The sequence below is a fragment of the Ambystoma mexicanum genome, chromosome 3q (genome assembly GCF_040938575.1).
Source record: "Ambystoma mexicanum isolate Mex_15411 chromosome 3q, UKY_AmexF1_1, whole genome shotgun sequence".
Lineage (NCBI taxonomy): Eukaryota > Metazoa > Chordata > Amphibia > Caudata > Ambystomatidae > Ambystoma > Ambystoma mexicanum.
The window spans coordinates 399,093,409-399,114,063 of NC_090926.1; the positions used below are offsets into that span (position 1 = coordinate 399,093,409).

The 20,655-nt window shown below is 46.5% G+C and overlaps 1 protein-coding gene across 2 annotated transcripts in view; it reads left to right on the forward strand.

Annotated features, from left to right (window-relative positions):
• Positions 1–20,655, forward strand: part of RNF130 (ring finger protein 130) — a 1,130,799-nt gene that overhangs the window by 463,648 nt on the left and 646,496 nt on the right. For both annotated transcript variants that reach the window (XM_069654089.1, XM_069654090.1), the window contains exon 3: positions 2,450–2,703. In XM_069654089.1, coding sequence (XP_069510190.1) covers positions 2,450–2,703 — 254 coding nt within the window. The remainder of the gene's footprint in view (positions 1–2,449; positions 2,704–20,655) is intronic.

The window sequence follows — 20,655 nt, forward strand, 5'->3', positions numbered from 1 at the left end:
GGACACTTGCACGATAATGCAATTGAGTAAAATGTTTTGGGGGATCTGAAGCACCTGAAAAGTGGATGCATGTCATGTGGGTGTCCACCATAGGCAAGTTGCCAGTTACCAGTGGAAAAGGGAATGGGTCTGGAATTGGGCACCTCTCTTTCGATATCTTCTGAGGACGGTCTGAGTGCAAACCCCATTGAGCCACTGTGGGTCCATCAAGATGAAATGGCTTAGCTAGTGTACCACCTCCACTGTCTCAATCTTATTACGGATGGCATGGTGCCTCTGCCCCTCCAAAGGGAGGAGAAATGCGCCTGTAAAGAGAGATTCTAAGTGAAGTGTTCACGAAAAACCCTGGGGCCCAGACGAAAGCAGAAACATCTAACCCACTTAGATATGTTGGATCTTTCCATCACAGCAACATGAGTGATGGATTCAGTGACATACGTTTGATTTGTCAAATGTATGCAAACTTCGAATATGCCATGGGTTTTACTGTACAATTTCTGAATTGAAGGCTAAATCGCAGGTACCCCATTTCCTTTTTACGAAAAAGGAAACGGGGTACACATGTTCGCTAGAGAAGATGGTGTACCTTACGAAAGTTTCAGTAGTAGCCAAAATGCCACGGATGAGGGAAATGGATGAATGATGAGTGTGGTAGCTGAAGACTGAGGAGGAAAAAGGCATGGATAAACTGAGATGAAGAGAGGGGGACAATGACAAGAAGGTGGAGGATACACAAAATCAAGGGAGATTTTGTTAGGTTCATAAAAAATGGGGTAGAAGTTGGCAGGGACAGGATGGAGAGTTACATTAACATGGAACGGGGCAGGAGGTGGCATAATTGGTGCATTGACAGTTTTCGCTCCCGAGTTAAGAATGCTTTGTCCACTTCCAAAATGTTATTAGATTCCTAATTATTATTATTATTAAGTTATTTATTGTGCACGGACCTAGCAATGGTAAGCAACTGAGCGCTTTGAATTCATAGGGGGAGACCATGTTACAGAAGCAGAGAAACAAGGGAGTAGGATAGAATAACAGGGGAGGGTGGCAATTTGTCAGCAATGGATCTACGGGCAATCAGGGGAGAAAACAGGGCGAATCATGCGGGAGGGGGGTATGGACGAGGGCGGTAGGAAGGAAAGGGGGTGGTGGGTGTAGACGAGGGAGGTAGGAAGGAAGGAAGTGGTCTGCAAAGCAAGAGACATGGCGAAGGAGGCTAAACAGAAAAGTGGTACAGAGATAGTGTGTGTCAGGGAAAGAAAGAAGGGGCAGGAGAGTGAGATAGGATGACAAAGGCAGTTGTTGAAGTGGGCAGGAGCGGTTCTTCTCTTTTTTTTTTTTTAAATCAAGTTTTATTGTTCCTATACTTTTATTTTTAAATGAAACCGTTTCGGAATGGTTTCGTTTTAAAATAAAAGTTTAGTAAGAAGTTGAAACTTTCACTTCAGTGAACTGCACTGAATGCCCCCTTAAACAGCAGCCACATTTTTTTAGGGGTCTTTATGGCACATGGGGGGGGGGTGGCGATGGGTTTTGTGGGAGCGGGACAGGCCAGCAGGGAACATAGTTACACTACTTCCTTTCATACACTTCGACCACTGGACAATGGGGATTGGTAGGAACAAAGACTAGGCAGGAGGCAAAGTCAGAAACAAATTGCAAGAGGTTGCCATATTTACAGGGATTGAAGGGAGACAGCAGGGGGAAACATTCACGGGGGCAAGAAAGGGGATTGATAGACATTGGGTGAGAGAAAGAGAGGCTAGTAGGGGAAGGGTGAGAGAGAAACTGGATTAATGAGGAGAAAAATTAAGTCCAGAGATCTACAAGAAATAACATTCCTTCAAATGAGTAGAATATGTGAAAAAGCTTTGGAATTCAGGGGTAGGCAGGCCCATCCCACTATTGGCTTCCAGCGTCAGATTTCAGATCCATAAACTCCTATGGCAGCAATGTTGGAACACATGCTATGGGAATGTAAAAAAGTTAGGCAATTCAGGCAGAGATTGTCTTTGATATTCAATAGAGTGCTGAGAACGTCGATTGATTATGACTTTGATACCTTGATACTGGGAGATGATCAGCTTATTGATGGTCTGACTGGTGCACAGAAAAGGTGGTTGTTTAGGGTCTCTCTGATGGCTAAGAAACTGATCTTGAAACACTGGAAGTCGACGAGGAAGGTGTAAGAGTTTGGGAATAATGTTAATTTTGAGACATTGAGCCATGAATAGGAGGGATTCGTCGTCCCGTGTAATGCCTTTTAAATCCATTTCAAGATGTAAAGCTGTGTTTAATTTTTCTATGCATGCATTTTAACATAATGGTCACTGCGTGAATGTCAGCATAACAAGCTTTATTTTCAGTCAGTGCACTTTTTATATCTTTGGTGGGAGAGGAATTGGAGCGGACCATAAAAGATTATTCTACACTTTGCTTTCGCCCACAGGGACCGGCGAGATTGTCGCCATCATGATCACTGAGGCCCGGGGCAAGGAGATCATGAGCTACGTGGAGAGAAACATCTCTGTGCTTATGGCCATTGCTGTTGGCGCACGCAGTCCATCCACTAAGGGCTTCAGCCGTGGCTCCCTGGTTTTTGTCTCCATCTCTTTCATTGTGCTGATGATCATCTCCTCCGCCTGGCTTATTTTCTATTTCATCCAAAAGATTCGCTACACAAGTGCGCGGGATCGCAACCAGGTAAGGATAAAGTGTCTGTGTGTGTGTTTTCTGGCTAAACTGCCTACTCGGCTCAGCACTACTACTGAACCAGAAGTCCAGAAGTGATCCTAATCATAAAATTGAACAAGAGACAGTATGACAGGTATACCTCCTTCACCCCTTTTGGTAATGCTGGCAGAGAGTAGATTATATCTTCAGGAGGGGGTGTGAGCTAACTGTAGAAACTCACAGCTTTACTACAGTAGTTCCAAAATAACAATGCCCAATCAATGTTCTATGAAAAACAATCAATTTAACAAAGCTAATTAAAAACACTAACCACTCCCCCGAAAAAGAAAAACAAAGAGAATGCAGAACTTAATGTGAAAGGACACTCTGGGTTGATAAGTATAGGTGTTCAGGTAAGGATTTTTGGAAATGTCAATGTTAAAGAATATGTTCTTGTATAAAACAGGTAGAGACGGGCACTATGGTCCCATAAAAAGGACCAGTATGACAGGGCCTCTTCACAGTACCTTTAAGATTTGTCTGAGGTGCTCAAAAGCATCTAGGTGTTTTTGCTGCAGTCGATATCGAAATGTGCAAGTCAACGCGATCCCACTGTTGGTTGGCATCGAGTTGGTTTGAAGGTGCAGGCTCCCATTGGGTCGAGTTGGAGTTCGAGACTGTCAAGATTATGGCTGCCAATCGTTCGGGGCAGCAATAGAGTTGACGGCGAGATAATAGCTTTGCTGAGTCGAGTTGGTGTCCAAGACTGGCTAGTCGATGGCTTCCAGCAGTTGAGTGGGTGCTTGAGTCACTTGCTCTCAGTCGGTCCACCTCATTGGTTTGAGCCGGTGCCAGGATGGCTCGAAGTGCAGCAAGCGGTTCGAAGTTGCGTAAAGTGCCAAAAGTAGCACTATGGCTGCTCAAAGTATGTTGAGCTTGCTCGATCCAGCACAAAGGTGTCTCAAGATGATGAATTAGGATTCCATGCTGCTTCTGGACTTCTGAGTTTCTGGGAGTCCCAAACCGGGATCTACAAGACAGGGTGAGTAATTCAGTTCTGTGCTTCTACTACAGGAAATTCTTCACCTGCAGTCTACTGGGTCATTGTTTCAGTGCAGTCAGCAGAGTGGCTTTAGTCCATATCACTTCACCAGTGAACATGTCGCATAAAACTTAATGTGAACAGTGTTGCACTTTCTAGAGCATAACTCTCAATACCAATTATTACGTAAAACAAGTTATTGAATTTAATGAAGTATTCCTTATATAAAGCTCAATTACATATTTTGAAAAAATCACATTAGCGGCAGTGCTGCTGGCAGTTCCTGCAGGGAGGAGAGTTGTTATAGTGCAAGGAATAGACAGGGCTGGGGGAAGTGACATGCAGCACGCAGCCGCAAATGCTTTTAGAGAACAAGATCCAAAGAGGCAGCAATTCTGGCAGTTCCCACAATTCCGCACAGTTCAGCGTGGGGCTCAGGGGTCCAGGAAAAACTTTGGATCTCAATTGGGATTGTCGTGTGTAGGATATCTGGGGTGGACACTCTGTGATTCGTGGACATTGAGGACATTGAACTGCAGTCCTGACTGCCCGACTTCCAGGGATTTCTCTTTAATGCAGAGAGAGGTTGTGGGTGCCCCGTATACCTGCATCTCTGCCAGTTTAATGAGTGAGTGAAAACACAGGACATAGCATGTGGGCAGGACGATTGATAAATCCTAGACTGATTTAAGCAGAGTGAAAGTACCTGTCAACGTGCCTAACCGGACCCGTAATTAAGGTACATTTCATCTTTATCCATCTTTCTGGGAGCAGTTTGGCAGCGCTTGTTTAACACTAACTAAATGTTACAATGAAAGGCTCCAATCTATAATCTGAAAAGCAACAATGGGAAGGGTGCATAAACTGTTAAGATCCCTATTAGTAAGGAGCTCAGGACAGAACAGGCTCCAGGTATTGACAAAAGGGGAGAAGACCCACAGCCGGCAGCTGGAAAAATCAGACTACTTTGCACAGCATGTTAGAAAAACATATAGTCAAGCAGTGCAAGTGGGGAGACAGAGGTACAGCCCGAAGCAAGAGTCTGCTTCGACATCATTACGCCCTATTCATTCTGGCCTGGTTCTGCTGAACCCTATGCCAAACGGACCCACGGAATACTAATCTAATGCACTCAGGCCTAAGCCTAAAAAAATAAATATCTGCTATAGATAATTCCATGAACCTAAGCTCATCACCGTGTTTGATCATGCTCTCTGATCGGGGCCAACAGCACCACAGCGAAGAGGATACTATGTCAAATTAGGATGATAATTACGCCAATCACCATGAATCATTGGCTATTCCTCATATGGAGGACAGAAAATGTGGATTTCCTCTGGTAATTGAAGGGTATTCCTTGGGGTCTTTATTATAGTCTTGAATCTGCCTTTTGAATCAATTGTGAAACTTTATGACAACGTATCTGGTGAGATAAAGTCCCATTCTGGACCAACTGATGTAAATGAGCAAAATGAGAAAATCAATTTGACACTGTCAACTACTAGAGAATCATGATAGTCCAACATCTCAGCTCACATATGGGACGCCTGTAGATCATCAAATGATGCAAAAAGAAGGAAAAATAGCCCCATTTGATCAACAATTATAAAGAGCAACAACGCAGGGGACAGGAGAGACCCCAGCCCTTGGCCTCTCTGTGATAAAATAATTGATTGGGGGTGAAAAGGAGAGGTCATAACTGTTTTGACTACTAATATAACAAAAGTGAACAATTTGAAGAATAACATAAATACCAAGCGGAGCAAGGCTCCTGAAAGTTGCTGTGATATATGTTGCAAAGAGTAGTTAACCAACGGGTTAATACGGAAACTGATAAAACCTTCCTGAATCTTTCCCTATTAAGACCAAAAAAAGAGTAAGACAACACAGATCCAGCATAAGTGATTTCCTCACATCTGATATATCAGTAGAACCAAGTAGCCAACACAGAGAAGATGATCGTGGAGCCTCTGGGCAGAAACACAGAGCCCTATGAGCAGGAAAGCACAGCCTCGACTGAAGAGGAAAAACAAGAGGAGGACATTAGGATTATAATACAGAATAATGATGTCCTCTCCATGCTACTTTCAATCAATCAAAAGAGGCCCTTTTTAGACAAAGAGGATATCAATGAGAAGCAAAACATGGTGGTCACCACCTTGCCTGCTAGTTCTGGAGCTTCATCAGTGACAGGATCGTGCTCCAACTTATGTTTGCTTTTGTAGTCGGTACTGAAGAAGAAGTATGTGGGGATAACTTGGAACAGAGCAGGGATATTGACACACTTTGCAGAGATCCCCACTTTGAGGGCCATTACGTCCTCTGATATTAAACAAGTGGAATTTATGTCTGACTACAAGTGAACAAAGTTACACTCGATTTCTTCTCAAAATGTTTCGCTGACAAACTCCTGTTATCTGGCCACTGTTTAAAGAGTCGGAAAACCTTCTCTATGTCCCACATCACAGAATATTTGGGAACTGGCGGCTTTCGCATATTCACACCTTTTAAAAGTCTAATCGACGCCGGATGTTCTCCGATAGGCTGCCCTTCACGCCTCTCATGTCCCGCAGATCTAGCTGACCTATACACTCCAAGTGTGTGAAAGGCTTTCCCACTCGCTGCCATTTCTGCTAGAAAATTAAGCACATGAACTACAGACGTTGAAACGGGATGAACACATTGCTGTCCGCACCATCCCGCCCATTTATCCCAAGTGGCGTCATAGCTCCTAAGAGTAGAGGGGGCCCAGGAATCCCTGATACAATCTGCAGCCTCCCTCGAAAGGCCTGGCAAATCCCATCGTCTCCTGAAATCCTGCAGGCTAACAGATGCAGAGTCCCTGCTTGAATCAAGGGATGCCGCTGACCTAACGGGTCGCAGAGTAGATCCCATGGAACTAACCTCGGAAAATCCAAAGAAAGTTCCATCGGAAACCACGCTTGAGACCTCCAGAACGGCGTCACTATTACCATCTCCGCCTGTTCTCGACGTACCTTCGCCAGGGTCCTCATCATTATGAAAGGAGGAAAAACATAATGCAGGGCCCCTCTCCAGTTGTGTAGGAACACATCCGTCCCCAATGCCTCTGGGTCCAGCCTCCAGCTGTAAAACTTCACCACCTGAGCATTCAGTCTGGAGGCAAAGAGATCTATCTCCATCGGACCCCACAATCTCTGTAACTCCTCGAACACTCTTCTGTGCAACTTCCAGTCACTGGAATCCATTAGATATCTGGAATTCCAGTCCGCTATCGAGTTCTGAACTCCTGGGAGATATTCTGCCGCTATCACTATTCTCTTCTGTAGACAGTAGTGCCAGAAGTCCTTCGCTATCTCCGCTAACATCTTGGACTTCGTACCCCCTAGCTTGTTTATATAGCACACTGCGGATATATTGTCCTTTCTCAGAAGAATGCAAGAATTCACCCTTTCCTTCGCAAATGCTCGCACAGCGAACGAACCTGCCAATAACTCCAGACAGTTTATATGGAGCCTTAACTCCTCCTCTGACCAGCAACCTCCTGTTTGCAATTGGCCGCACCTGGCGCCCCAACCTGCTCTGCTTGCATCCGACTCTATGACTATCTCTGGCACATCTCCGAATATGGCTCTGCCGTTCCAAGCCTCCATATTCTGAAGCCACCACTGCAATTCTACTCTTCCTTCTTCGTCCAGAGGTATCAGCTAGTGATATTTCACCCCCTTCTCTCAGATGCTTGATTTTCAACCTCTGGAGCACTCTGTAATGCAGAGGCCCTGGAACAATCGCCTGAATAGACAATGCTAGCAGCCCTACTACACTCCGTAAGGAAATGACTGACTTTTCCAAAACTATCCTCAGTTCCTTCTTTATACTTCTCATCTTCTGGTTTGGCAACTCTAACGTGGCCCTTCTGGTATCTATCACAAACCCCAGAAACTCCATCCTCTGTCTCGGAATGAGCTCCGTTTCTCCTGATTGATCAGAAATCCCAGAGAAGACTGTAGACGGCTGACCCAGCTCACTTGCTCCTTCAAAACCGCCTTGCTCTGAGCTAGTACCAAGATATCGTCCAAGTAAATATTAATCCTGATACCCTTGCTTCTGATGGCCTCCGCTACTGGTCTCATCACTTTTGTGAACGCCCAGGGTGCCGAAGCAAGCCCGAAAGGCAGACACGCGAAACGCCAGCTTCGCCCCTTCCAAAAGAACCTGAGATATTCCCTGAATTCCTGCTCTATCGGGATGGTAAGGTAGGCGGAGCAAATCTCTCAACAGATGGACACCTTCCATCTTGAAATGCCTGTACACAAGCCACCCGTTCAACTCTTTTAAATTGATTACCGGCCTTGACTTTCCTTTCTTGTTCTCGTCTGGACATCTCTCTATCGCCCCTTTGTCTACTAGCGCGCAAAGCTCCTTCTGCAGAAGACTTTCCTCCTCTTTTGACATTCTTATGACATTCTTATGCAATTTGGAACCCGGGCCTGATGAGGAATACTGAGAAACTCTAATCTCAGCCCCACTACTGCTTGTAACACCCAAGTATCGCTTGATAACATGCGCCACCTGTCTATACACTTCGCTGTGCTCACCCCCTACTTTGGGGTATGCTCTTACCTCCAGCGGCACTTTGTTTGACAGAAATTCCCTCTGGCTCTTCTCCCTCGAAAACCTCTCCCCCTGACGGGGAAGAAGGCATCCTGCTGCTTATGTTCCCAGTACTGCGTCCTGGGTCCTTGAGGCCGTCTTGTGAATGAATGACCGGCCGCACGACCTCTTTGTCGACTGGTCCCAGCGAAAACTCGGCCTGGAAAAATTTTGCGAATGGAGGACTGCGCTTTCTCTAGCGCCGTATAGGTCCCTACGAAGCGGGACATCTCCTTAACGAAAGCTTCACCAAACAGTCCTTTGGCCGCTGAACCTGCCTCGTAATTGGCAAGGTCCCCCAGTTTGTTGTCGATCTTTAGCAACAAGCTTTGCCGCCTCTCTGCCGAAAGCACACTCCTGGCATTTCCAAGGAAGCAGACCACTCTCTGTGCCCAGCTGGCGAGCGTACAAGGGTCCACCAGAACACCGTGTCCCTGGCCCTCTCAACCAGGTCCATAATTTTGGCTAATGACCCGCTATGTCCAACAGCTTGTCCTGGCAGGCCTTCCAGGCGCGATCGACACCTCGCCTCACATCTTTAGTTGCTTTCATTACAAAGGTAACCATTTTGGCGTCTAACTCCAGAGTATCCATAACCTTATTTGGGAGATCAGGTCTCGGACACTCGGCCCTCATTCGAAAACGGACCTCTTTCTCCAGCGGTTTGCGAATCCTCGCGCCCATGTACTGAGCCACCCTGGGAGAAGGTATCCATTCAGATGACCTCGGATGCCTTATACTATCCGGGTTGAACATATCATCCAAATTCTCAACCTCTTCCATGTCCTGAGGTGCTCCACATTCGCTGTCCACTTTGCCTTCCTCCTCGAGACCTTCCTCGGCCTCATCCTCTTCCTCTTGCGAGGTTCTCACGCCTTCTTCAGCGGCCCCAATATTTAACTCCCCAGGGGTAGGAGGCCCGAGGTCTGGCACTGCCGTCTTCCCTAGGAAAGCCGCCTTTAGCTTATCAAACAGGTCGGCAACCTCCTGGGGCATCTGCTGCACCCCTGAATGACCTGGGGGGGGGTAGAAGAGTGGGGCCTCTTCTGGGTCTTGTACACCCCCTTCTGTGCAGCTGCCCGCTTTTCAGGCGGGCCTCGAGACATGCCCTCTCCTGGGCTGAGCTCTCTCACCTTTCTTTTGGGAGCTGTTGTTGAGAGGAGGGATTCTAGCACTTCCAGGCGCTCTTAGATAGGCCTGACCCCCTGGGATACTGCTACAGCCAGCGAATCCCCCAGGACTTTCTTAAAACTGAGGGACAAATCTCTGTCAGTGTCCCATTCCTCCTCAGTGTAGTCAGGTGAAGAACTGGCCTCCATCTCTGCAATGCAGATAAAAAACTGGCCACTTGCTCTTCCTTCTCTCCTCCTTATATATATATATATATATTTTTATGTGTGTGCCACCACGTGCCAATGCCTTGCAGAGGGCATCTAAATGAGAGGCTTGCTGCTAAATCCCCAATCCTGAAGGCTTCGTGGACAGCATAAACGAAACTCTGGTGCCAAAATTCGCTGAAACAATGCGAGGACGCATGCGCGATGACACGCATGTCACGTGACTCGCTTTCACTCACGGGTGCTTTACTCTAAAGCCCCGCGAACGTCCGATCCAAATGCCGGCAATTCAAAATTTCACTCACCATACGATCACGCATGCGCGATGATGCGTGTACCACGTGACTCGCACCCACTCGCGGGTGCTTTATTCTAAAGCCCCGCGAGTGCTCGATCAAATGCCGCTACACTAGAAACAAAAAAACTAATGCAACACAGAGGAAACGCCGGTCACCTAGTGCGAGCAAGATGACTTGCGGTCCCGGCGCCCGCTCTGTCAATTTATTGCACTGCCTGCCTACCAAACACAACGCGATCCCTTGCTCAATGAGCTAAACACACCCACACAGGAAACACCAAACGTTATACTCCCAACACTGATTCAAATATCCTACGCTATGCTCCTAAGGGAATGCAACTTCCCAACAGTACCAACATACAGAGCAATCAAACACTAGACTTATCTGCTCAGGAAGCAGCAAAGAAAGAGAGGAAGCAGTATAGGCAGGATATGAGGCATGGACTGTTCTGGTCGTGGATTGGTGCAAAGGAAAGGTCAAGACTACAGGGACCTTGAGGACTTATGGGGATTTGTAGTCCCGAGTTGCAGTAGTCTTCTGGACTGTTTCTTTCTTTCTATTTTTCTATTTTGTTCTGTCTGTTTAAAAAAAAAAAAAAAAAAAGAGAGTGTTGTGAGTTGTGAAGTTCAGAGTTTTTGAAAGTTAAGCTACTGTGGGAAGTGGCAATAAAAGAGAAAGCATAATGATCGCCTCCAGTCTTGTCATAGAATGTACCCCATTGACTGCAAGGTTGAATGGATGTAAACTAGACCGGACATACTCATCATTTTACACACTGTTTTTATAATTGGATTGTACAATAAATTATAAGTGTAAAAATGATCTGCCTCTGCATAATTATGCACACAGCACAGAAACTCTGAAAAATAAAATTGTGCAATACTGGCTTGCTTTCACTGGAAAAAAAGCATAATTTGTTACAACAGATTAATTCTCAGTTGCAACTTAGTTTACCATCTTATTAATTATACAATCCTAAAATGCTACGGAAATAAATATGCACACTGATTCTGTTTGCTCCATGACCTTCTACACAACACAGCAGAAGCTGAATAGAAAGAACCCATTTCATTTATCCTGTTGTGCAGTTTCTTTTTTTTTAATGCTTCTTAGAAATAATTTCTGTTTCCGAGGCTTTTGTCCATGGATTGCAATTACATCCATGTAGATACAAATTAAAAGAAGCGTTCTGTTCAAGTAACCTGCCCTCTGCTCTAAACTTGTGCATAAATGTACACAGGAAAATAATGAATCTGTCGTATTTACACGATTTTCATGTGTAAAAAGGCCTGATACAACCCTTATCTGGAGGCATGGTTGTATCCCTATGGAAGAAGTTGTGAATGTTACTGTTATTGAAAGTCAAATACTTTACTGATGTTTTGAATTGAAACACACCACAGAGTACTTGTAGTAGTGTTAGGAGATTTATCCTGGCAGGAGAGTACGCCAGGAAAGTGGTAGTCCTGGCAGGTTAGTGACCAGCAAGAATGAATTGAAGTATTGCATTGTGGGGAGAGGTTATGGTGGAAAGAAAGTGGCAACGCCATTAATGTGTTTCATGAATTGTGGTAAAACCATCCTGATGAAAACATTGTTGTGTATAAAGAAGAAAGGTGTAGAAGTTGTCTTTCTGAAGAGAAGATAAATCCGATTGAAATATTTATTGGAGGAATGATGAACTTTGTTGGATTATAATACAATCACAATGATAAGTGAAACCCTCCACAAGTGAAGGAACTATATGTTGGAAACAGAACTTGGATATTAGGAGAAATCTTTGTGTTGTCTTTTGAAGTGGAATCTGACTATTGGAATGAACTTTATTCATTGGAACTTTTATTTGGAAATTCTGCTTTGATCCTGGGGAAGGGGATTTAACCCTGGTTAGAAGAGTACTTGCTTCTAATTATTATTTTATTCAATTTGTTTCATAGACAGGGAACACTGGGAAAAGCGAGGCATTTATTACACCCTTTTAAGTTAATAAAATGTCTTCTTATGAAAAACCTTTATCAAGTTGTCTGCCTCGCATTTCTGCCCTCACAATATGCATCACTTCATGATATTCTGGATTAACATGCATAAAAACGTACAATTCTACGTATAACTGTACAAACATTCTTGATATTAACTTTCGAAAATAAATTGAATCCACAATTTCTTTCATTTTTATTACTATCAATCCAAATCCATGTTCATTCCTTTGGGGGTCAGTGAAAACAAGTTATGGATCCACAGCCTTTCTCACTGTGCCAAAATGTGTGAAGCCTGTTCCCCTATCTTAAGTATTTTCACTACTTTCAAAATAATAAAACGCATTTCTGAAATAGAATGTGATAAGAGCGAGCTCAGTTTTACACAGATCTGTGTGATCACTACGCCGGCCATAATGTCGACTTTCAAAATGCCATTACGGCGCGACGCAGTGATCACGAAGCTCATTGTGCCCCTGCATCCACCTGTGAGTGGAGGAATTGAGAAGAAGAGAAGTAAGATCAAATAGTGGAGTCAGGAAGGCAGAGTGTGAGATCCGAGGGACAGTGTGGTTGGAGGAAAACATCTGGGGAGCCAGTGCCGGAGGGGGTCAGGTGAGACAGTGCGTGCAAGTAGAGCGAGTGACACCTGGTGGGAGGAGGCACCATCCCTAACATCCCTAGAAGACTAAGCAGGGCTAAGTTAGGGAAAGATAGAAGACCTCTAGGGAGATAGCCAATGCCATAGGGAAGTCACACTTAGCACCAGAAAGAGAGAAGATAAATAGGTGGCCTCCCCCTACCCACTTACCTTTTTGGCAGCACACACAGAAGTGTGCCGCTGTCTCTCTCCTGTATCCCTGCAGCATCAGTTCTCTCCCACTAACATTGGTCAGAACTGGTGCCGCGGGGTCCATTTATTTTTTTCTTTTTTTATTGTTCTCTGCTACCATCTAATGGAAGCGGGAGCCACCCCACAACCACTGACTCCCATTACAGCGACCAATGGGAGTCAGAATTTCCGAAGATGCAGAATGCGCAGTAAATGCGCATTCAGCATTTTCTAGTTGGTAGTTTGGGCCGATACCGTTTTACACAAGTGGGGTCTTGTTCAGCTACATGTCTCATAAGTAAAACATTGCTCAAGCAGGCGAAAACCTTATGATACTTATGAAAATCTTGGACATTTTCTCCAACTTTAGATTTTGGAGGTTTAAGTGCATTGATAGACATTCTTGGGAGTTGATTATTCCACAAAAATGTAGTAAGAAGGATATCTACTTTTCGGAAGGAAAGCTGTTACATGGATAACATATAAGGTATAATAGGAATTAACACAATCTTGATGGAGTCAAGGCGACCCCACCCGGTTAAGAAAAGAGGGGTCCATTTATTGGTGTGAGAATTTTATTTTGGATTAATGTGATGCTAAATTGGATAGTAGTGTCTATGCCTTTTGCAAAAGGATACTTGAGTATTTAAAAGAGAAAGGGCACTATGTGATTGCGTGGATATTAATACTATATTGAGAGTATGCGTTATAAAAAGTTCTGTTTATATACGGAGACTGTGCACAATTTATCAAGTGATGAAAATATGTTTGCTATAGAAAGTTAGGGTTTGAGATGTAAAGCAGAATATCTGGGTAAGCAGACAATTTTAGATGTTAGTCCACACTACAATACCATGTATATTCTTACTCTCACAAATTGACTGAAGGAGAGGTTCAAAGGTTAGAACAAAAAGTCATGGAAAGAGAGGGCATGCCTGATTAAGTACCTTTAAGAAGAGGAAAGGTGGGAGAGACTGGGGAATTAATAGAAATTATTAAAAGTATAGGTGGACGGAGAGGAGTTGAGAATATTTTTTATTGATAAAACATTGGGTCCAATGCCATGCCATTAAAGTGCTTCACACATACATTTAAAAGATACTCTACCAAATTCTTTTTCAGCATCAAGGGTGACAAGAATTTATGGGCCATGTGAATTTTTGGCATGAGTTAGGGTGCCATAAAGAAGTTGCTTGTTAGACAAGGAAAATGTTCCTTTCAATGAATCCAGTTTAATCTTTATGAACAATAATGAGCATAATTGTGTCGAGACAATTGAAAAGAAATGTAGCAAACATTTTTTAATTTGAATAAATTACTAGTTTGGCTCATTTATTTGTACCATTTAAAAGGCTCTCATCAGGATTACAGAATAAAATGAGAAGGACATCTGAGAAAGCAACAGGTGTGTGATAGGGCCGCTTACACGCCCCTCTCAAGGCAGGGAGGGAGCCTGGCCTGAAACACCCATGCCCGGAGACAGAGTGCAGACATGCCCCCTCCCAGCCGCTTCTTACCTCGATTGATGGCGCTGCAAGGATAAGGGAGACAGCGCCGCAAGCAAGAGCAGGCAGGCGGCCGGCCTGGACCACTGAGGGGGAGAAGCCGGACGGTGCCGCAGCAATACCTGAAGAGGCTGGACCGCGTATAACGGCATGACATGGAGGTTCCCGCAGGACGTCATGGGATGTCAAGGCTGGCATTACACCAGCCGTTGGAGAAGGAAGCAACTTAGCCATGTCCTGTGATGCTGCAGCCAGGACAACACTGGTTACCGCAGAAGGAAAGGAGCGTCGCTCCAGCTAGCAGTGTAAACTGGAGCCTGCGCATCCAGGAACAGCCACTAGCCTACCAGGGAAAAGTCATAATAAACAAAGGCTTCCACGAAGGCCTTACCTCTGATGGTTCCACTAACCCCACTTGACCACCAGATATTAATATGGAAAGGCCTCCTTGACAGCCAGAATAATAGGGGCAGACTTTGCATAAGGAATGCGGCAGGACCATGGAAAGGAGGCTGGGTTGACAAGTCCTTTTAAGCCTTTCCCAGTGACACACCTGGAGTCGGGTAGGTCTATTGGCCGGGTGAGGGTCAGGGTATATAAAGGGTAGTGTGATAAGCAGCTGTGTGGGTTAGTTGGAACAGGAGGCAGAGGAGGTTGTTCGAGAGACAGTTGGAGCAAAGTGTGAAAAGAGTGCAGAGGTTATTGGAGAGAGGAGTCTGGAGTGTTTGTGAGTAAGGTGTGACTGTAATAGTGATAGAGTAGGAGTAGTGAGGAGCTAGTGGTAATTGGAAGTAGAGATGGTGGCAGTGGAAGTAGTAGAGGGAAGGGGAGGTGGTTGTGGAAGTAAGTAGTAGAGGACGCAGTGGTTATAAAGATTAAGAATAGAGCTGGAACAGATGGAGTGTTAGTGGTAGTAGAGAAGTGATAGTCACAGTAGTAGAGTGGTCGTAGTAGAGAGAGGGAGTGGTGGAATAGAAGCAGTGGTGAGAGCATAGAGGTTAAAGTCATAGTGCAGGAGTTGTAGGGGCCAGGAGGTAGCGTAGGAGGAATGATGGAGGAGAGTATAACAAAGGATTTAGTAGAAGGTAGTGACAGTAGTGAGTGGAGGAATTGAGAAGAAGAGAAGTAAGATCAAATAGTGGAGGCAGGAAGGCAGAGTGTGAGATCTGTGGGACAGTAGAGTGGTGGGAGGAAAACATCTGGGGAGCCAGTGCAAGAGGGGGTCAGGTGAGACAGTGCGTGCAAGTAGAGCGAGTGACACCTGGTGGGAGGAGGCACCATCCCTAACATCCCTAGAAGACTAAGCAGGGCTAAGTTAGGGAAAGATAGAAGACCTCTAGGGAGATAGCCAATGCCATAGGGAAGTCACACTTAGCACCAGAAAGAGAGAAGATAAATAGGTGGCACCGATCTGTAGAGGCTAACTGTCTGTTATGGACGCCTGGGCTAGGGAGGAGGGAAAGACTGGGAAAGTCGAGAGAGAGATGGACGCCCTAGCACAAAACTCCCCTAAGAACCCAGTAGGCCCTAAAAATTCCTATTGTTGAACTGACAGCCACTTTGTTGCAATAATCTACAATGAACAACCATGGGCTGTCAGACGGCGTCAGAGTGGTGATTTGTGGCGTTTGCCCCGTCACATTTACTATTCCCAAGATTATGAAAATGATAATAGTTTTGAAACAAAAATAAGGAGATGACAATTCCCCAAAAGTGCTAAAGTCGATGGGAAAACCATGTAGTCTGCACACATTGCCTAATTTAAGATCGACACATTTTTTGATTTTGTCAACCATTATGGGGACTTCAAGGGAAGAAATGTCAGTTGATACATTTGGGATTGTTCATTTCAGAGCAATATTTCGAGATATTGTGGGAAATGGCGTGACCTGGAGTATAAAGGTTTCCATCAAATTCAAAAAAGGCTTAAGTAGTATCACTTTTCAGATAAAAGCTTCTCTTCAGATGTTAAAATCAATATAATTTTTGATTTTTCTAATTGTGTTTGAGGAAGGAAGCTAAATGTTTACTGAGCCAATACAATATTTGCCTTTAATTTGTAATAAAGAGCCACAGGTCTTTTCATTAGAAATATTATTGTATTAATTGTGCTTGATTGAAAACTCATTGAAAGCCCTATGTGAACGGTTGTTCTAAAATGATGCTTCAAGAGACTTTAATAGTCGTAGTAATTCTATGGATTGTTTTATGTAAGCTACGTTCTTGGAAGTAATGCTTTGAAACATATATCCCTCAGAGCTGCACCTAAAGCATCCCTGGTATTAGCGACAGATTTGTCCTCATGAATTAGTAGCAAAGACAATTATGTTTTGAATAATTTCCTTAAGTAAACCACCTTACGTGTAAGTAGTTAGACCATATACTCGAACTGGAACCTTGATCTTCCATTTTTGTTATTAAAACCTCATTCTGCAGGTGGATGTCCTTTTTCTGTCAATAGTGTGTGCCTCTGCAGCTCCTTCCTTCTGCTCAAGCAGCTGAAAACCCATATTTTTCAGATGTACTTCAACCCCTATTCATTAAGTTAGCTGTTTAATGTGTATCAATGTTGTTTAATGTCTTTCGGCAAAGTAGAACTATCATTTCATTTTTGCAATTGTAAGCAGCCTCTGTCTGCGGCCATGTTTGAGGTGTATGTTGATAAGCAATGTTTTCCTTTTAGACTCGGTTTCTTTGCTTCATTGCTGCTATTAGAATCTGGCCATCTACTGATGATAAAAAGTGAGACAGATAATTGGCAAATAGTTATTGGAAGATCTGGGAGGTCTTTTTCTATGTGATTGTTGAATTTCTAACATGCAATGTAGAGATCCAGAAATCCCCGCCTTGCCCCCCATTTACTCCGGGATGCCACAAAAGTTGAAATTATCCCTTCAATTTCAGTCCTCAATTTCAAGTTCTAAGTCCCTCAAAACAGTGTTCTACCGGTGATATCTGATCCTCAGGTTCTGTCAGTCTTCCAGAGAAGGACTTCCTCTCCCCTTTACATGAGCGGATATTTTCTTGCATAGATCGTGTGTGCTGATGTGGATATGGAGGGGGTGGGGACGGCAAATATTAGTAACTTCAGAGAGTACCTTTGCAAGGCTCAGTTGAAGAGATCACCATCAGGCACAGTAGCAAAATGTGCAGCTTCATCTGGTTAGAATGCCATATTGATCCCTTGCGATCTGCTTCCCTTAACGTGTACCACTCTAACTTGTAACTGCCTTGTATCTGCCTGTATTCTCTCTGCCACCTGAGTGCCACCCCTTGCCTCCCTCGTCCTCACCCCTGCCCCTCCTACCAAGCCCCACTCTAACCTTCCCCTCTCCTCCGGTCCTGCATCATCTCAGCTACACACCATGGACATAGAAAAGGAGCAGCTTCTTTTTCAGTTTGCCATGACAGTGGATGTGGAGGGCCGCCCTCCGGTCACCAGGGCGGGCCTCGCATACAGTGGGGTCACCCACCGCGACTGTTGGAGCTGCGCGCACGAAGCGTGACACTGGGCAGCTTCTTCTTTGCTGGGGGTACCCAGCTCTGGGCGGTCTCGGCCGTGGGGACACCCAGGCCGGGCTGCCGAAGTAGGCCATGAGCATGTGGCACCACAACCCAATAAAGCCACACAGACACGAGTTGCCGCTTCCTGGGGCTCTGCTGCAATGCCTTCTGCGTGCCGGCAGAGCCCCTTTCATTAGAGAGGCGTCATGACATAGTCATGACGCTCCCTCACGTCCAAACCACTAGGCCAACACGCAACATCCCTCCTTTATTATAACAACAGAAAAACCCCAAACCCAATACACAGCGACCCTCTCCTGGGTCTAATTTGTTGTCTTCTAGTCCGCGCACCTACTGTGCTTCTACATCATTACTGCAAACATCGGCTGCATTCCAGTCTGAGCACCACCTAATAGCTACTCACAAACGTAAACTTTTAGCACTGCAAACAAACAGGTGTGTTCTAGTCCACACCACGGGGCCCGGCAGCGGGCTAGTCCAACTCAAAAGATTCCGTGATCGAAGTGGCCCGTGGCGCTGCTGCATGACACAAAGAATACATTTTCTTCATCTTCCTCCTCTCCCACATCAGACTGCGTTCTCCTTGGGTCTTCCGCTTCTTGGACCGTCGCCACTCTGGGGTCTTTATCCCCTTCGACTCACTCCCACCCCCGAGGTACCCACCATGCTGGCTGGTGTCGGGGCGAGGCACACCTGTGCGAAGTGATCCACCTTCCCACACCTCCCGCACATGTGCCCTTTTGCCGGGCAGTCCTGCGGGTGTGGAAGATCCCACCCGCACTGATGGCATATTGTGGCATTGGGGTCTCTCCTTGGCCAGTCTCCCCTCCTCATTGGTTTTCCTCCTTGCCACTTGCCGACAGCTGCCACCTCCTCAAGCTTGATCCGCTGCATGGGGGCCTCCAGTTTGAGGTGGTGTCTGGATGAGTCCATGACTGAGGCCCGCACCTCCGCCAGTTCCTGGGCACGGCCAAGATCTAATATCCGGTCGAGGGTCAGCAATGGGTCCCTCAGGACTTGCCTGCGTAGCTTTGAGGAGCTGCAGCCATAGATAATATGCGCTCTGATCTCTTCCTCCTCGAAGTTTCCCAGGTCACAGGACAGTGCATTGCCCCGCAGCTTCCCATGGAACGCATCGAGGCTCTCACATTCCTCCTGCCTCGCACACCTCATCCTGAACTGTTCATAGTCCCTGTTGATCATGGGTCGGAAGCATTCGTTCAAGGCTGCAATGGCTGCAGCATATGACTGATTTGCAGGCCTTAGTGTCTTGAATAGCCTCTGAACAGCTAGCCCGGCGGAGTACAGGAGTGTTGGGCGTTGGGCTGCGTCCTTGATTTCCACTGCCTCGAAGTACAGCTCCATGTTTTCCACCCAGGCTGACCACCGGGGTCCCAAACTGGCAAGCAAACCCATCACATCAAAGTGATGTAGTGGTGTGAGCTGGCCTCAACATACCCCTTCATTGTCTTCTTCTGTCATGATGACCGCTGGGCCGGACACCCGATGTGTCTAGGGCACGTGAATCTTAGGGAACCTGCCTACTTTGGTAGGCGTCTTTGAGGGCATATAAGTACCCCCCCTGGGAGTCGCTACCCTTGGGGTTCAGTACTTGGAAGGTGCGGGTGGTACAAACCCCGTATCCAGGCCCTTCTGTGCTGATGTCTCAGAGGGCGCACGAGAACTCCTTGTGGAGTTGCTACCCTGTGGGGGTTCTTGGGCGGGAGTGGGCCCTCCTGGAATGGTTGTTGACCCCTGATCCCTCTCAGAGCGCTGGGCCCCCAGGCCTTCAAGAGAACCACTGCATTCTCTTACTCCCTTTCCTGAGAGCCCGTTGTCCTTGGGTTTCGGGGACCCACACTGCCAGATCCAGTTGCTTTTAAATTTTCACCCTTTTGCTGGCCGGGTACCATGAAGACTGTCCGCCCCTTCCAGGGATGTTATTTGGTGTCTCCCTCACTCGGGATCCTTGCGAAGGGCTAGCCCCGCCCCTTTCCTTTGTCTATGTCGGGTGGTAAAGAGGCCACGCCCCCCTTTTCCGGGCCACTTCACTGGCCCCAATGCCTTTACAAAGTATTAATTTTGATGTGCGCTGCTGAGCCCGGGTGCCAGCAGACCGCCGCCGATGCAGGGGCATATGAGTAGAATACCCCAACTGTCGCGCCTCCTCCATTGCGGGTGCGGGTCTTCACAGGCTCCGCCCCCTTCCTTTGTCCTGGGGCGGCCCTGTCACGCGGTCCTGCTGGCAGTTCCTTTGTTTTGCGGCTGTTGCCGCAGATGATGGCACCCTCTTCAGCGGGTGGAGATGACCAGCACAGGCACCAAAACATCCGGTGCCACTGCCAGATGCGATGCGGTCAACGCCACTTCTCGAATGGGCACGGTCGCGCGCTGCGACCGCACACGCAGATTCGTGGCTCCGCCCCCCCTTGTGACAGTCAAACAAATGAACGATGGCCTCTCGGGAGCTCCCCACGCGGGCATGTGAGGGGGCGAGACTTCCTCGCTGCCAATGTGGAAGGCCGACCTCCGGTCACCGGGGTGGGCCTCGCATACAGTGGGGTCACCCACCGCGAATCTTGGCGCTGCGTGCACGCAGCGTGACACAGACAGAGATCACTCTGCCCAGCCGAGGTCACTGGGTGGCTTCTCCTTGCTGGGGGCTCCCAGCTCTGAGCGGTCTCGGCCGTGGGGTCACCCAGGCCGGGCCGCTGAGGTAGGCCACGAGCATGTGGCACCCCAACCTAATAAAGCCACACAGACACGAGTAGCCGCTTCCTGGGGCTCTGCTGCAATGCCTTCTGGTGCCGGCAGCCCCTTTTTTTTAGAGAGGC